Below are 13,987 nucleotides of genomic sequence, written 5' to 3'. Positions count from 1 at the left end.
TCAGAGCTGTTTATTTCTGAGAGCTAAATGCCACCATCTCCACAGCTACCTTGGCAGGGTTCTGTCAGAAACAGCCCAGCACCCCAAGAACACGTTCATGCCCAGCCTCTTAGGGGGGCCCTCGGTCTAGGCCAGCCTGTGACTCTGCAGTGGCTCTTTTCCCTGGGTCCACAGAACGGAGCCCGCAGGCACCCCTCTTAGTCCCAGGCCTCCCAGGGCCAAGCCGGGAATGCGATGCCCAAGGAGGCGATAATGGGCTCACGCCCTCACGCGGGGCGGCCGCAGTTGGGAGCCAGCAGTACGACGTGCTGGTTGCTTTGTTTTTGTTTAAAATTTGGCCGGGAGACTCTCTTCATTCTTGTCTGGCAATCTTTCCGAGATTCTACACGGACACCCTGGAAGAGAGCGGCACAGCCAGATAAGGTGGCACCCCCTGTGCCCGCTGCAGGGAGACCAGAGCATCTGGGTGGTCGGCCAGATAACAGTGTCTCCAACCTCACCACCCTCTTCAGTGGCAAAGGAGGAAAACAGGAGATTCCGCTTGGCTTCTGTGTTCTTCCCTATGTAATACCCCATTTTTCGTAAGGTCAGTGACTGAGTTTTGGCAAGCGTCTCTGATGATTTTAGGAAGGAAGTCTGAATTGGTGCATGGGAAGGAATGATGACAATGGCGCATCCCGGATCCTAACCAGGTGAAGAACTTCACATAGATCGACTCCTTTAACTCTCACCTTGACCCTAGGAGGCAAGGACTCTTCTTGTCCCCATTCTGTAGATGAGAATACTGAGGCACTGAGATCATACACAGCCAGCTCCAGAGGCCGCCAGCGGGGAGCCTCCAGATTCACCCACACAAGCACAGGTTGTTACCACCTCCAGAAACAGCCTCCGCCCCTGAGCTCTGTCAATATCTTGCTGGACCAGCAGAGCCCCCAGAAGGGAGGGAGCCTCTTTGACACTTGACCGCAGCATGTGGTTCTAGTCCCTGGTCCCCGACCTCATGGTGATGGGCATGAGCTCCACCCCTGTGGGCACAGCACCCAGTGACCCGGGAGGACTTGCTTACTGGTATCCCCGGCTCGGTCTCCTCGCTCCCCTTTCTCTCCTTTCGGGCCTCGGTCACCTGAAATAGGAGGAAGACGGGTATTAGGAATAGAAACAAACTCGAATTGTTAAGAAAACAAAAATATCTGCAGAGTTATTAACTCAATACTGAAGAAAACCCCAGGCAGGAGCCACCAGCAACGAGAGAACACAGCAGGGGAGACAGGAGCTCTGCGATTAGGCCACCTGCTCTGGTCACCCCAGGAAAGAGTGGTCTGGCTGAGGGTGTCCCGTTCCCTCCTAGGTACAGCACAGACGATGAGCATCCAGCACACAAACTCAAAACAACTCATTATTGCACAGAGAAGGCCACACAGACATCTGTGGAACAGTCAGGGGTTCCGGAGTTCACATCTGAGCTCCTCTAATGAGCACAGGGGAGGAGGAGAGGTGGGCTTCAGGGACATACAGGTCGTTTGTGTCTCAGGAAGATTTTCTGGTGGGAGAGATTAAAACACGAGCAAGAGTTTCCAGGGAATTTTGAAATTCCCTTCACAGGATATGGTTAAAAGAGAAGAGTTCTTTTCCCAGCGGGCACCTCACTCTACAGAGAAGTTCGAAAGCCTTGGCACCACTCAAAGGGCATGAGAATACCCAGGGGATCCTATTTCCAGGCTCTCTGGAAAAATATCTGCCAATCAAAGCTCACAGCTTACTGTGAATGAAAAGAGCAAGTCAAAGTCCAAGTTTTATTAAAAAAAAAAAAAAAAAAAAAGGCAACGATATATATGTAAGTACTCAGAGAAAGGTCGGGCAGGATGTGTTCCAAAGAGTTCACGGTGGTCATTGTAAAGAATAACAGCTGAACCCCCCGGGGAAGAGGGGTTCTTGCTCTTTATCCTTGGAACACATCAGTCTTATCTAATTTTTTTTTCAACAAGGATATATCGGTCTTATAATCTGTTTTTAAATGAATTTTTAAATGGGGATCATAAAAGAAAGGAAAACCCTCAGCCGGTTTCACCACCAACTGGAGAGTAGACTAAGACTTGCCAGTGTTCCAAGATGAAGAGACCATCCCAGACGAGGGCGTGGGAATGATTCTTAATACTGTTTTCTGAGCTATTGCAACCAGTGACGAACAGAAAACTTGGGAAAAGAGCAACGGACGTCCTCATCTTTTGCAGCGCTGACAAGAGGTCTGGCGATCTTAAAAGCAAATGGAAAGACATGGGCTGACTCTCAAGGACGTTCCCCTAAAACTGAACAAGGGAAGTGAACATAGGAAGAAAAACACTTGGAGGAAACACCGGCCGGGTAAATCTGAGAAGGGAATTAAGTTGAAAATACTGGGAAACACAGAGCGTTGCAGAACACGGGGAAGCCCGCAGCACTGGCCAGGAGGGGCTGTCGGGCCTGCAGCCTGTCTGTCCTGCAGCCCCCACGGGCCTCCTCTGCTTTCAGCTCTGGGCGGCACCTTAGTAAGGCCCCTCACACCTCCGTGGCATTTCCACACCCACACCTGCTCTATTGGCACGATGGCCTACGGAGATGGCAGGCAGCATGAGAATTCCTGGTTTTCAGATGAAAACTGAGGCTTAATGAGATTGAGGCACTTGCCCAAGAGTGTTCAGCTGGACAGAGGCTGGATGAGACCCCTGGTCCACCCCTCCAACCTCCCATGCTGCCTGGGGCCTGGCGGAGACAGAAGCTCCAGGGTGCACTGAGATTCGTTATTACCTTTGAACCCGCGCATGCCCATTGGGCCTGTGGCCCCCAGCTTCCCATCATCGCCCTTGGGGCCAGGCAGTCCTGGGGTACCCCTCTCCCCTGGAAGACCTGGGGAGAGAAGAGACAATGGCAAAGCTTCAGAACCGGAAGTCCTTAGAGGTCATTGTCTGGTTCAATAGTCTAACACAACCGCGATCCTCCGAAGCTGAGTCTCAAAGATGTTACAAAAGCAGCGTCTAACAGGTCAGCGTGGACCTTCCCCGTGAGCCCTTTTACCAGTTAGCCTTGGATGCCTCCCAACTGAAAGGCCCGGTTCTGCTGCGAGTGCTGGTGGTGCCAGCCCCACTTAGCAAGTCTCTCTACTTAGGCTTGCCGGAGGTTTTGAGTCAGCCAACACTTTTTGGGAACACTTTCTGTGTGCCGGGCATGAAGTATCTCACTTACTGCTCACAACAGACTGGGAGGCATTATCTCACCTGTACTACAGATGAGCGACCGCCCTGGCAGGTTAAGTAACCTACCTACCCAAGGGCACTCCATGGAGAGGGCAGAGGCAAGACCTGAGCTGGGCTCTTCCTGGTTGGTGAGCCTCACCTCAGGCTGGATCCAAGGGGCTTATTACTGGCACTCAGAGAGGGGTATGGCATTGGCCATTAGGAGGAAGAGGAAGCAGTGTCCCATCCTATTTAAAGAAAGAACAGAAGATCCCTTCCTTTCCATAACTACAGGCGGTATCGGAAAGGCGCTGGAGCTGAGGATGGAGGGGATCAGCAAGGTCAATAAATGGGACGCACGGCCTGCCGCCCAGTCAGCCCTGGGCTCCCGGCCACTAGGCCCCATGGCCACCGCCTGCACTGATTGCACCACGGAGAGCCAGAATCAACAAACACTCTCACCAAGTGAGAGCCCAGGGCCCCCAGGAGGCCTGACCTAAGCCCACAGTAATCCCTGCAAAGCAGAGCCCCCTTAACTAACTGACTAATTGTTCCTTCCTGCCCGGAAAGCTAGCTGGTTTCACAAGAAACCTGTCTCCCAGCAATTACTCCCCCAACACTAGTGTCAAATGGCTGGAAGGGGACGGGTGGCCTCCAGAGGGTGGGAGGACCACGGAGAAGGCTGATGGAATTTCCTTCTCTCCCCTCCTGACACCGCGTATCTGTTCCCAGAGTCCGATGGCCACAAAATTCTGACTCTAAGTGCAGGCTGTGCCCAAAGCTCCCCACCCTATGATTCATTAGGCAGAAAAGGTGGCTGCAGAGCCTGGGGAGCCCCGGGCACCCTCGATTCGGTTTCCAGAGCTCTGTTGAGAGGGGAGGCCAGCATGGAGGCCCGGCTGGGGCTTCCTCCTTCCAACCCCTGGCTCTGCTGCATTGGCAACATGCTTGGAGATTTAAGAGATATAATTCCTAAAACAAATAACCGGGCCCTCTCCCCTATACCTCCTTTCCTTCCATCATTTTGAAATCTTTACCCTGTCCTGGAAAAACGTTGTGTGCTGCATGGCTCAAGAACACACCGTTGTGAAGTTTGAGAAACTAACTTCTTAGACTTTTGAGAGGATGAGTCTAAGAAGAGTCTTCCTGGAAGGCCTCAGAGTACCCTGCCCACCACCTGAGGTCTGCAGGGCTGTCCCTGTGTGCAGCAAGATGGAGGGGCAGGTGCTCCTGACACATCCGTGAGCCTGGGCAGTTTCAGCAGGAGGCAAGGTGGGGCAGGGGCAGCTGGCGCCTAGTGGGAACATGGAGGGGCAGAGCATATGGGAGGGCTGGTCTGGAGGCCCTGGCCACGTGGACCCTGACTCCTGGGTGGAGCCATGGGCCTCTCCTGTACTCCTTCCTAAGAAGAGGGGTTTGCTCCATCCTCTGTCTACACCAACAGCCTCCGCTGACAGAACAGAGCACTGGAAGCCACGCCAGGGGCACCGTCCAGGGAGCCCCATCATCTACCTCAATGAGAAAGGAGAGGCAGGATGGACTCGTGGGTACCCAGGTCCCTCCCAGGACAACCCTGTTACCTCGAAGTCCAGGTAGTCCAGGGCTGCCAGGCTTGCCTTCCTTTCCTTCATCCCCCTGTTCACCCTTGGGTCCAGGTGGCCCTGAAAGGTGAAGAGAGCACTTAGGTGAGAATGTGCTTTTTGGAACAGGGCCAGGACGTCTGCAGAGGAAGCAAGAACCTCGGAGGCCGAGAGGGCCAGCCTTACATGTTAGAAGCACATGGGACACTACCTAGCTCTGTCTTGGGGACATCAGGAAAGGCTCCCTGGAAGAAGCAGCACCCACAGTGACACCTCACAGGAGCCAGTGAGGGGTGTTGGGGACTGAACACTCGTGTCCCTCCTGATCTGTATGCTGACGTCCCCCCCACAGTGGATGGTTTTAGGAGGTGGGCCTTTGGGAAGGGATTAGGATCAGAGGAGGTCATGAGGGTGGGGCCCTCACGATGGGATGAGCGGCTTTATAAGAAGAGACACCAGCACTAGCACTCAACAGGCTTCCCCCCAGCCCCCAGCGTATACAAGTGCTCTCTGCCAGGGGAGACTATGGTAGGAAGGTGGCTGTCTGCAGGCCAGGAGGACAGCCCTCACCTGAACCCAGCCACGCTGGCCCTCATCCCCACTGCCAGCCTCCAGCTGTGAGTAAGAAAAGCCTGTGGTCTGAGCCCCCAGTCTGTGGTATGTCGCGATGGTGACCTGGGATGACTAATGGCAGCAAAGGGAGAGGTCCCGGCAGAGGGGCTGTCCCTCCAGGGGCTTAGCCTATTTGTCCCAGTGTCCCAGACATCATATTCACCCAATGACCTATTAATGTAGGTTCATGTATGTAAAAGATACTCCATTGGCCTAATGTCCTATTTATAAGACAATCTATTTTCATTCTTAACAATAATAAAGGACATATAAGCTCTTGGTTAGGATTTCTAACCTACTTGAATGCACCTGTGTGAATTCTGTTGAAATATTCCCAGAATTGAAAACTTGGGACTTTGTGGGTGGGGAGGACAGTGCTGTGTAAGCCTGGGGGGGGGATAAGCAGCTGGGGTCACAGCAGGTGGGGAAATGGGTTTCTCGCAGGCCTGGCCTGAGTGCCAGACTGGAGCCTGATGGAGTGTCCCAGAAGTCCCAAGAGGGGCCTGGGAGAAGAGCCCTGTGGGACCTGCACAGGAGGAAGGTTCAGGCTGCTGTGTGGGGAAGGGACGGGGGGTAGGCAGATGTGGAGGCTGCAATCCACCTGGGGTGGGGGGCTGGAGCCCAGGTAGGGAAGTGGCATCAGAGGGACCCTGTTTAGAATGTAGACACAGACCCTGGCTCTGGCTGGTGCAGGGGGAGAGGAGGACGGAGAGCAGGCTCGGGTTTCTGGCTGGGCACTCGGTGGAAGCTGGGATTCTAACTGCCCCTGAGTGGGCTGCCTCCTGGGGCGAGGCTCTGGCATGGCAGAGATCCTGGCTACGTGATTGGCTTCAGTCCAACTTGCTGCCTGTTGAAGTTACTTGTCTGAGGCCACACAGCCAGCTGGCCAGTGAAGAGCTGTGGTTTCAATCCAGGTCTGTAGGGCAACTGTCCATTCTGCCACACCCACAGGGCCAGATGCTTCTCCCTTCCTAGAACCTTCCTGCCACCCACGCTGCACCTGCCTTTCCCAGGTGCCCAGCCTAGGGCTACTCCCTATTGACCTCTGAGAGCCACCAGCCCAGGTGGCTGCTCGATGCCACCTTCCTGGTGAAACCATCCCTCACCCATCGTTCCTGCTGAAAGTGGGCACAACCCACCTGGCACAGAACCCGGTGTCATTTGACATGCTCCTCACATGGCCTTGTCCTGTGGGCACAGTCCAGCCCCCTGTGGCAGGACTCTGTCCTTTATACCCCACCCCTGCTATGGAAGCCCAGCCTTTAGGCTCTCCAGTAAAACTCACGCCTATTGAACTGGGTGGAGTAGTGCCCCTCCAAATCCATGCCCACTCTGAACCTCCTCACCCTTGTTAGGAATGTGATTAGCCCGATGAGGTCACACTGAAGTGGGGTGGGGCCCAATCACTAGCATCATCATAAGAAAACAGAGAGACATTAGGAGAACACCACGTGATAAGAGGCAGACCTGGAGGGACACGTCTGCCAGCCAAGGAACCAGGATCCCCTGCCACCAGGACACAGGAAGAGGCAAAGGGGGACCCTCCCTCAGAGTTTTCAGAGGGGATACAGCCCTGGGCACATCTCAATTTCAGACTCCAGCCTCCAGAGCTATAAGGGAATACGTTTCTACTATTCTAAGCCACCCAGTTTGTGGGGCTTTATTATGGCAGCCCTAGGAAACTACAACACACACACAGTGTAGCGGTGAAGTCTTGCACAATAAATGTTTGATGAATTAATGAGCATATGAGATCAGAGGGTGTTAATACACACAAAACAACCAGGCTGCCAAGATCGAGATGTACTGATACATTCCAAAAGTTGGCACTATCCTCAGACCCTAACCAAAGTCGACAGCTGCTTAATAGTTCAATGGCACATGCACAGGGAAAAAGCAATCAACATTTAAAAAAAAAAAAAAAATCATGAGTTGTACAAAGCATTTGAGGAAGGCTGGGGTTTGAGCCATGGTCCTCTTGTCTGTGAAGAAAAGCAAAATAATACTGGCCATATCCATCCCAGTTTTTAGAGCACAGGACTGAGTCACAGAACCAATCTGGAACAGGTTTAAGATCATGCAGCCAATGAAAAGAAAAGCTAAGAGACACATGAGTTCCAGACTCCATGCGGCAACCTCCCCTCCAGGTTGAGGAGAGAGAGGAGATGAGAGAGGTAACCTGCTGGATCTCTGAGGCTGGACCCTACCCCATACACTCACGTCCTCTCACTCTTCTCTGCTCTTTAGGACCCAAGACTTCAGGAATTGAGCTGGTGCAGGTGTGACCCTACCACAGTTTGGGTCTAAAATGTCCCCTGTGGGCCCATGTGTTAAAGGCTAGATCCAGCCTCTGACATTATTGGGCAGTGGATCCTTTAAGAGGTGGGGCTTAATAGGAGGAAGTTGTGTCATGGGAGCATGGCTTGAAGGAGACACTGGGACCCTGGGCTTCTTCTCTTTCTTGGCTTCCTGGCTGCCATGAAGTGAGTGGCTTCTTCCACTGTGCATTCTTGCCATGATGTACTGACCTGTCACTGGCCCAAAACCAATTGGACCACTTGACCATAGACTGAAACTTCCAAAACTGTGAGCTGAAACCCTTTCCTCTTTATAAGGTGATATTTCAGGCATTTTGTCCCAGGGAGAGAAAGCTGACCAGCACAGACACAGGGCACAGATCTTCCCAGGAGTGTCTCTGGCTAAGGGAGAAAGGATGACTGCCCAGTGGAACAACCCAGAAGGTGGGCAGCAGGGAGTGGAGGTAATTAGGAAAATGGGAGTTGAACATGGAGACAGTTGAACATGGGCCCAGGTCCTGGTTCTGTTACAGGGGGGTAAGAAGCCCTTTCTCATGCAGTTGTGGCAGGAGTGCGGACTCCATGACACGCCGGATGTTGAAGCCTTCGGAAGCTTGAAGGGCAAGCCCAGCCCTGACCAATAAATGTCCTTTTCATAGTGCTTCTGTTATAAGATCACTGTGTCGTGCTATTCTGAGGTGCCCCTGAGATCACCCTGACAGCCTTGGGCAGCTCACCCAGGGGAGGTAGATCCCAAACTGCCCAAACAGGAAGGTAGATGGACACGGATGGAAACACAGGTAGGGCTAGTGAGGGCCTTGGCAGAGGTGACCTGGAAGAAGCTGGTCAGTGAAGGTGGGCACTCATTTCCATATCTGGTCCCATCCTCAGGCCACACTGGCCAGCCTGACTCAGAAGAGCCTAGAGGTTGGCCAGAGCCTCTTGGGGGCTTGGTCCTCTGGTACCCTGAGCTCTTTGGACCGCAGCTGCTGTCTAGCAGTGCATTCCCAGGATCTGCTCTTCTCAGGAACCGGGGGCCTGCTTTCAGTCCTCTTCCTTTGTCCCCTCAGTCCCCTCCCCCAGGATCATTCAGGCTTGTCCTGGAGGAGGGCCCCAAGTCTCTACCTCCTACATGGGTCCTTGGCTTCTCTCCTGCCTCTTTAAAGTCTCCCTGGTCTCTGCTCCCCCCGCCTCCAGCCCGCTGTGTACATTGCTGCCTGATTCATCTCTCCAAATCCTGAAAACAGCCAAATGCACTCAGAGGCCGTGGAAGCCCCTGGCAGCACCGGGCCACAGCCCGTGGGAGACCCCGCACAAGGCTGGCATCTGAATCTTCTGGGCAGGCTGGTGGGGGATGTTTCAAACACACACTCCCCTCCTCCTCAGCAAACTCTGCTCCTCATGATGTCCCCAGACGTTGGCTAAATCCTTTCCTTTCTCAGAGTTCCTTCCCCTTGAGCCCTGAGGTCACCTTCATGCCCACAGCTCTGACTCCTCAGGCTCCTTGGGCAGGGAGATGGCTGTGCAGTGCCCTTGTTGGAGTGTCCATGAGCCCCTGCCTTCCCCCCGTACAGTCACCCCCCTCAGACTGTGGTCCCCAACATGGACAGGTGATGTGTACATCGGGGCTCCCTCTCTCTGTGGCTTCGTGCCTCACGCAGCCCTGGTTGGGATTCTAAGAATGACAGTCCTTCTGGGCAGTAGGAAGCCCTGGCGGATCAGTTGCTCCCTGTGGTGTCCATGTGAGCTCTGTCACTTCTCAATGCTTATGCTGTCCCCTGTCATATCCTCTCCGTATCCTCTCCATCAGCCAAGCAGGCCACAGTGAGGAGGAGGCTGGGCAGGGAGGAGGACCCCGCCCTGCTCAGGGCCTATCCACCAGCCTGCCCACACGTCCCTCTGCAGTCCTGCCCTGCCTGGCTGTCGGGAGATGCTCCCTAAGTGCATCTTCCCACCAGATGAGGACCAGGGACTGAGCCTTCGGGAGACGCACCAGGGTTGTCCTGGGGGCCAGGCAACAGAGAAGGAAGCAAACCCTCCTCCACTCCCTGGGTCCTGTGGGGGGGACCTGTGAATGCTGGAATTGGGGGAACGACCTGCCCAGAACAAAGACGACCTGGGCTGAAGCCGCAGTACAGTGATGGACACCGACCCCAGATCCTCACTGACCCCACCCTGATGGAGGGTGGAGCCTTTCCACTGAGTGCTCTGCCCTGGGCTCCCGGAGTCACCACCAGCCCTGGAGCTGGAGCACCTGTCCCTGTGCACTTTGTTCCCGTGCCCTCGTCACTCAGGCATCTCTCTACAGCACAGGGTCCACCAGTCCTATTCAGAGCCAGGGAGACTTGAGCTCTGAAAGGTGCAGGGACCGCCCTGGCCGTGGTCTTCTGAGTCTCAGGGGCAAAGCAGGTGTCATTTCCACAGCGTGCCCTCCACCCCATGGCAGCAGAGTCAGATGCGGCAGGGCCACACACCCTGCCCGGGGATCTCCTCCCCGTCCACACATCTGAGCCTCCATGGAGTGGGACCACTAGTTCACACGTGGCGCTGTTCACAGGGATGCCAACCCCTCCAACAGATCCCTATTAACTAGAGGCCCAAGTCCCGGCCTCAGAGCCTGGATTCCATTCCACATCCCCTTAAAAATGTGTGTTCAGTTGGACTCTCTGCTCTCCTAGATGGCAATTTTTTCTTGAAAAAGAAGCTCCCAGATATTTCTGCTTAAAAATCTTGTTTTTGTGAATCAAGAGATGTAATTTTTAGCCATAACTGGGCCACAGGCTTGGCATTTGACTTGGGCAAATGATTTTTCCTCAAGGGGCCTTAGAGTCCTCCACTGTAAAACAGGACTGGATCATTTCTGAGATCTGTTTCCACTGTGATTTTAGAAAACTTTGATTCTAGCAAATAACCATCTGAAGGAGCCTGGGAAGTCTGCCTCCAGGCAGTGCCCAGTCCTCCCCTCCCTGTGTGGCTCCCCCTCTGGTTATCTTTCTCCCTACTTGATGCCTCCTCTCTCAGATAATCTTAAATTCTCTAATTCTTTGAAATCCACACCCAGATTTCAACAGACCTAATCAATGCTGCCAAAGCAAAGCAGAAAACATAAAGCCCCATTGTGAATATCTGCAAAAGACAAACTGCAGACCAAACTCATAGAAAACCGCATAACAAAGAGAGAGAATGAAAAACATTTGAGCCGAACTCAAGAATAATGTAATTAAGCTCATATTTGAAAATGCACATATCTGAGTCACTTGTGGAATCTGAGCCAGAAAAGGGCAAAAGGCAGGCATAGGTATGGCATGTGTGCGCACATGTGTGTCACTGTGAGTACACCTGTGGGCATGCACATGTGTGTCCATGTGTCACACGTACATGTGTATAGGTGCATGTGTAGGGTTCGTGTACACATGTGTGTGTGAGTGTTTGTATGTGTGTTTAAAGACCTTTAGGAGGAACTGAGGTCACTCCAGACAGAAGTAGGAAATGCCTGGGAGCTTAGGTGGTACAGCATCCACCATCCAAAGCCAGCGTGAAAGACAATTACACCAGATAAACCAAATACAAGACTTTCTAAAAACAACGACTGAGTACCTGGCAACAGTGAGAGGGACACGGGAAAGGGTGGACACAGCAGATGAAGGGTGACACTGAGAGCTGGAGGGGCCCAGTGGTGTCCAGTGGTGAAGAGCCAGGCACCCCAGGGCTGTGGTCTGAATGTCGTGTGCCCCCTCCCCAATCCATGTGTTGAGCCCTAATCACCGAGGTGGTGGCTCAGGAGTGTCTAGGTCACGGGGTGAGGCTCTTCTGAGTGACACTGTAAAAGAAGCCCCAGAGAGTGGCCTCAGCACTCCAGCCGCCATTGCTGCCTGCAGCTGTGGAGCAGGATGGGTTTCTGAGCCCCACAGACCCAAGTTTAGACCTTGACTTTGCCACTTGCCAACTGCATAAGAAGCAGTGGGAATGTTATTCGGGTTTCTTATCTACAGAGGGAGAAAGGTAAGACTTCTCCCAGGATGTGAGACTTAGCGATCTTGAGCATCTATTAGGGGAATGAACGTCTGTAAAGTGCCTCGTTCATCATAGGTCATAATGCAGTGTGGCTACTGTTATTAGGAGGTGCCTACGAGGACTTCTACAGAAAGGGGAGGTCAAGAAACAGAGAAGATCAGAAAAGCAGGGGCATGAATTTGAAAGAAGAAATTCTATAGCTTACCTTCCTTTGACCCTGAGCTCAAAGTGATCAGGAACAGATGACAGATGGAGCAGGGGAGCCTCTGATTGCCTGGCCTCGAGATCCAATGGTTGTTGAGTGTTCACTGAGCCCCACTTCTGTGTATGCAATGTTAGGGTTGGGGACACAGAAGCATACCGACGGACTGAGGGCAGCAGAATGCACTCTGGGTGCTGGGACTAAAACTCTTGGACATTGAATTGCACACTTATTTACAAGGACTGAATTCTGTGGCATGCAAATTATATCTTATTAAAGCTGTTGAAATAAAAAAAAAAAATCCTAGTTTGGATCATTACCAGCCACGTGGCCCTGAGTAATCAGGCACTTCTGCCTGAGCCTTGGTTGTTTTGAGCCAAAATCCTACCCCTCCTTCATCAAGACACCCGCCTGAAACCAGCCTCACAGTTTGTCTTGTCACTTCAAAATTTAAAAATGCACAAGAGAGCAAAGGACTTTACAAATGGAAGGCTCCAAGATAAAACTCGCTGTTCTGAGTGTGGAAGCTCAGAGACAGGGGAGAGCTCATGAGCAGTCCTTGGAGGAGGTGCCTGGGTGCCTGCAGATAGCTGTTTGTGCTCCCCATATGGAGGTGGAAGGCAGGCAGGACAGAGGGGAATGTGACAGAGAACACATTGGTGCCAGAATCAGAATGGCCAGGTTCAAATCCCACTCCATGCTCTCCCTCCCTGTCCTATAACCCAGACTAGCTATTTAAGCTTCCCTCAGCAATCCAATGGGGACCATGATGCTTCTTCAGACAGGTGCTGGTTTGAAAGATGCCCGATGAGATACACTGGGTGCAGTACCCAACCAACAGTAGGTAATCAGTATGGCATTGTTGGTGCTGACTGGCAGGCTAAGGGGAGTCTAATGACTCTGACAGCCTTTGGGGAGCTGTGGGGTGTGAGCACTGGGCAACATGGCATGAAAGGCACCTCTGACAGCATGTGCTTCAGGAAGGAATTGGGGAAGGAAGGGTTGGGGAGGGGCTGATTAGCCAGAAGTGAAGAGTGGGAAGTCGGGACCCTGGGCTCTGGGTCCCAGAGCAGGAGGTTAATGGAGGCCCTACACATTTTTGCTGTTGCATTTGAGTTACAAATGAAACTAATTAATGGTTAAATGAAATATGTTTTCACCTGTACGAATACACCTTCTAACCGCCTAGAAAGCTTAGTTTGAAATTTTCCACTCCTTGCAACTTCACCATTGCCCTATGTGAACCTGAGGTTGCAGCCAGATCTTCTTCTTCAGGCAGCCCCGAGACCTGGAGCTACACAGCCAGCGGGTCCAAGCTCTAGCTACCCAGACCCAGGTTAGTCCCCCTTGGCCATTCTCCTGCCTACAGATGTAGAGGCTGAGTCCACTCTGTCCTAGGTAGGTTTACCCAGGGGAGAGACCTGGGCAAGGCCTTGGAAGTAGGCATGGTTAGATCATTCCCACAGAAAATTCCAGAGTCTCACAGGGCAAGACTTAAAAGAAGGAGTTGAGCTTGGACTGAGGAATGCACTGGGGGCCCTTGGGGAGCGACGTGCAGGAGGGAGGCCTGAGGGGGGGACCCCAGGAGGCTCTGTGGGCTGGGGGGGGGGGTCAGAGGGTACCTTTGGCGAGGGAGATGTTTCTCAGCGCGATGGAGTGCTCCCAGTCCTTGAGGCGCAGGTCCTCGGTCACCGCGTTGAGCGTGGCCAGCTCCTGTTTGAGCTGCAGCTCCAGGTCCATGTGCACCAGCCGCATGCGGCGCGTGTCCTCGCTGGCGTTGCTCACCAGGACCTGCAGGTCCTGCAGCCGCGTGTGGTGGAGCGCCACGTCGTAGGACAGGCTGTGATTGAGGCCACGCACCGCGCCGCCCATGTCGGCCAGCTCTTCGCCCAGGACGCCCACCCTTCGGGCCAGTCCGTCCAGCAGGCCCGCGTGGCGCCTCAGCAGCAGCTGGCTGCGGTTGCTCTCCACCTGCAGCTGGTACAGCTCTAGCTGCGCCGCGTCGCTCTGCTGGCCCGTGCGGTCCCGCAGCAGGGCCACCGCCTGCTCCGTCTGAGCCGCCTGCGCGTGCGC

The 13,987-nt window shown here is 53.5% G+C and overlaps 1 protein-coding gene across 1 annotated transcript in view; it reads right to left on the bottom strand.

Moving 5' to 3' along the window:
• Scara5 (scavenger receptor class A member 5) overlaps positions 1 to 13,987 on the bottom strand; it is a 105,844-nt gene that overhangs the window by 28,183 nt on the left and 63,674 nt on the right. The window contains 4 exon segments of the mRNA XM_015499437.2: positions 1,067 to 1,123; positions 2,785 to 2,883; positions 4,790 to 4,870; positions 13,537 to 13,987. The exon segment at positions 13,537 to 13,987 is cut by the window's right edge and continues 24 nt beyond it. Of these exon segments, the coding sequence (XP_015354923.1) occupies positions 1,067 to 1,123; positions 2,785 to 2,883; positions 4,790 to 4,870; positions 13,537 to 13,987 (688 nt within the window).

The sequence above is a fragment of the Marmota marmota genome, unplaced genomic scaffold (assembly GCF_001458135.2).
Source record: "Marmota marmota marmota unplaced genomic scaffold, marMar, whole genome shotgun sequence".
Taxonomy (NCBI): Eukaryota; Metazoa; Chordata; class Mammalia; order Rodentia; family Sciuridae; genus Marmota; species Marmota marmota.
Note: the sequence above shows the minus strand (reverse complement) of the source record. Positions and strands in the feature narration are given on the sequence as shown.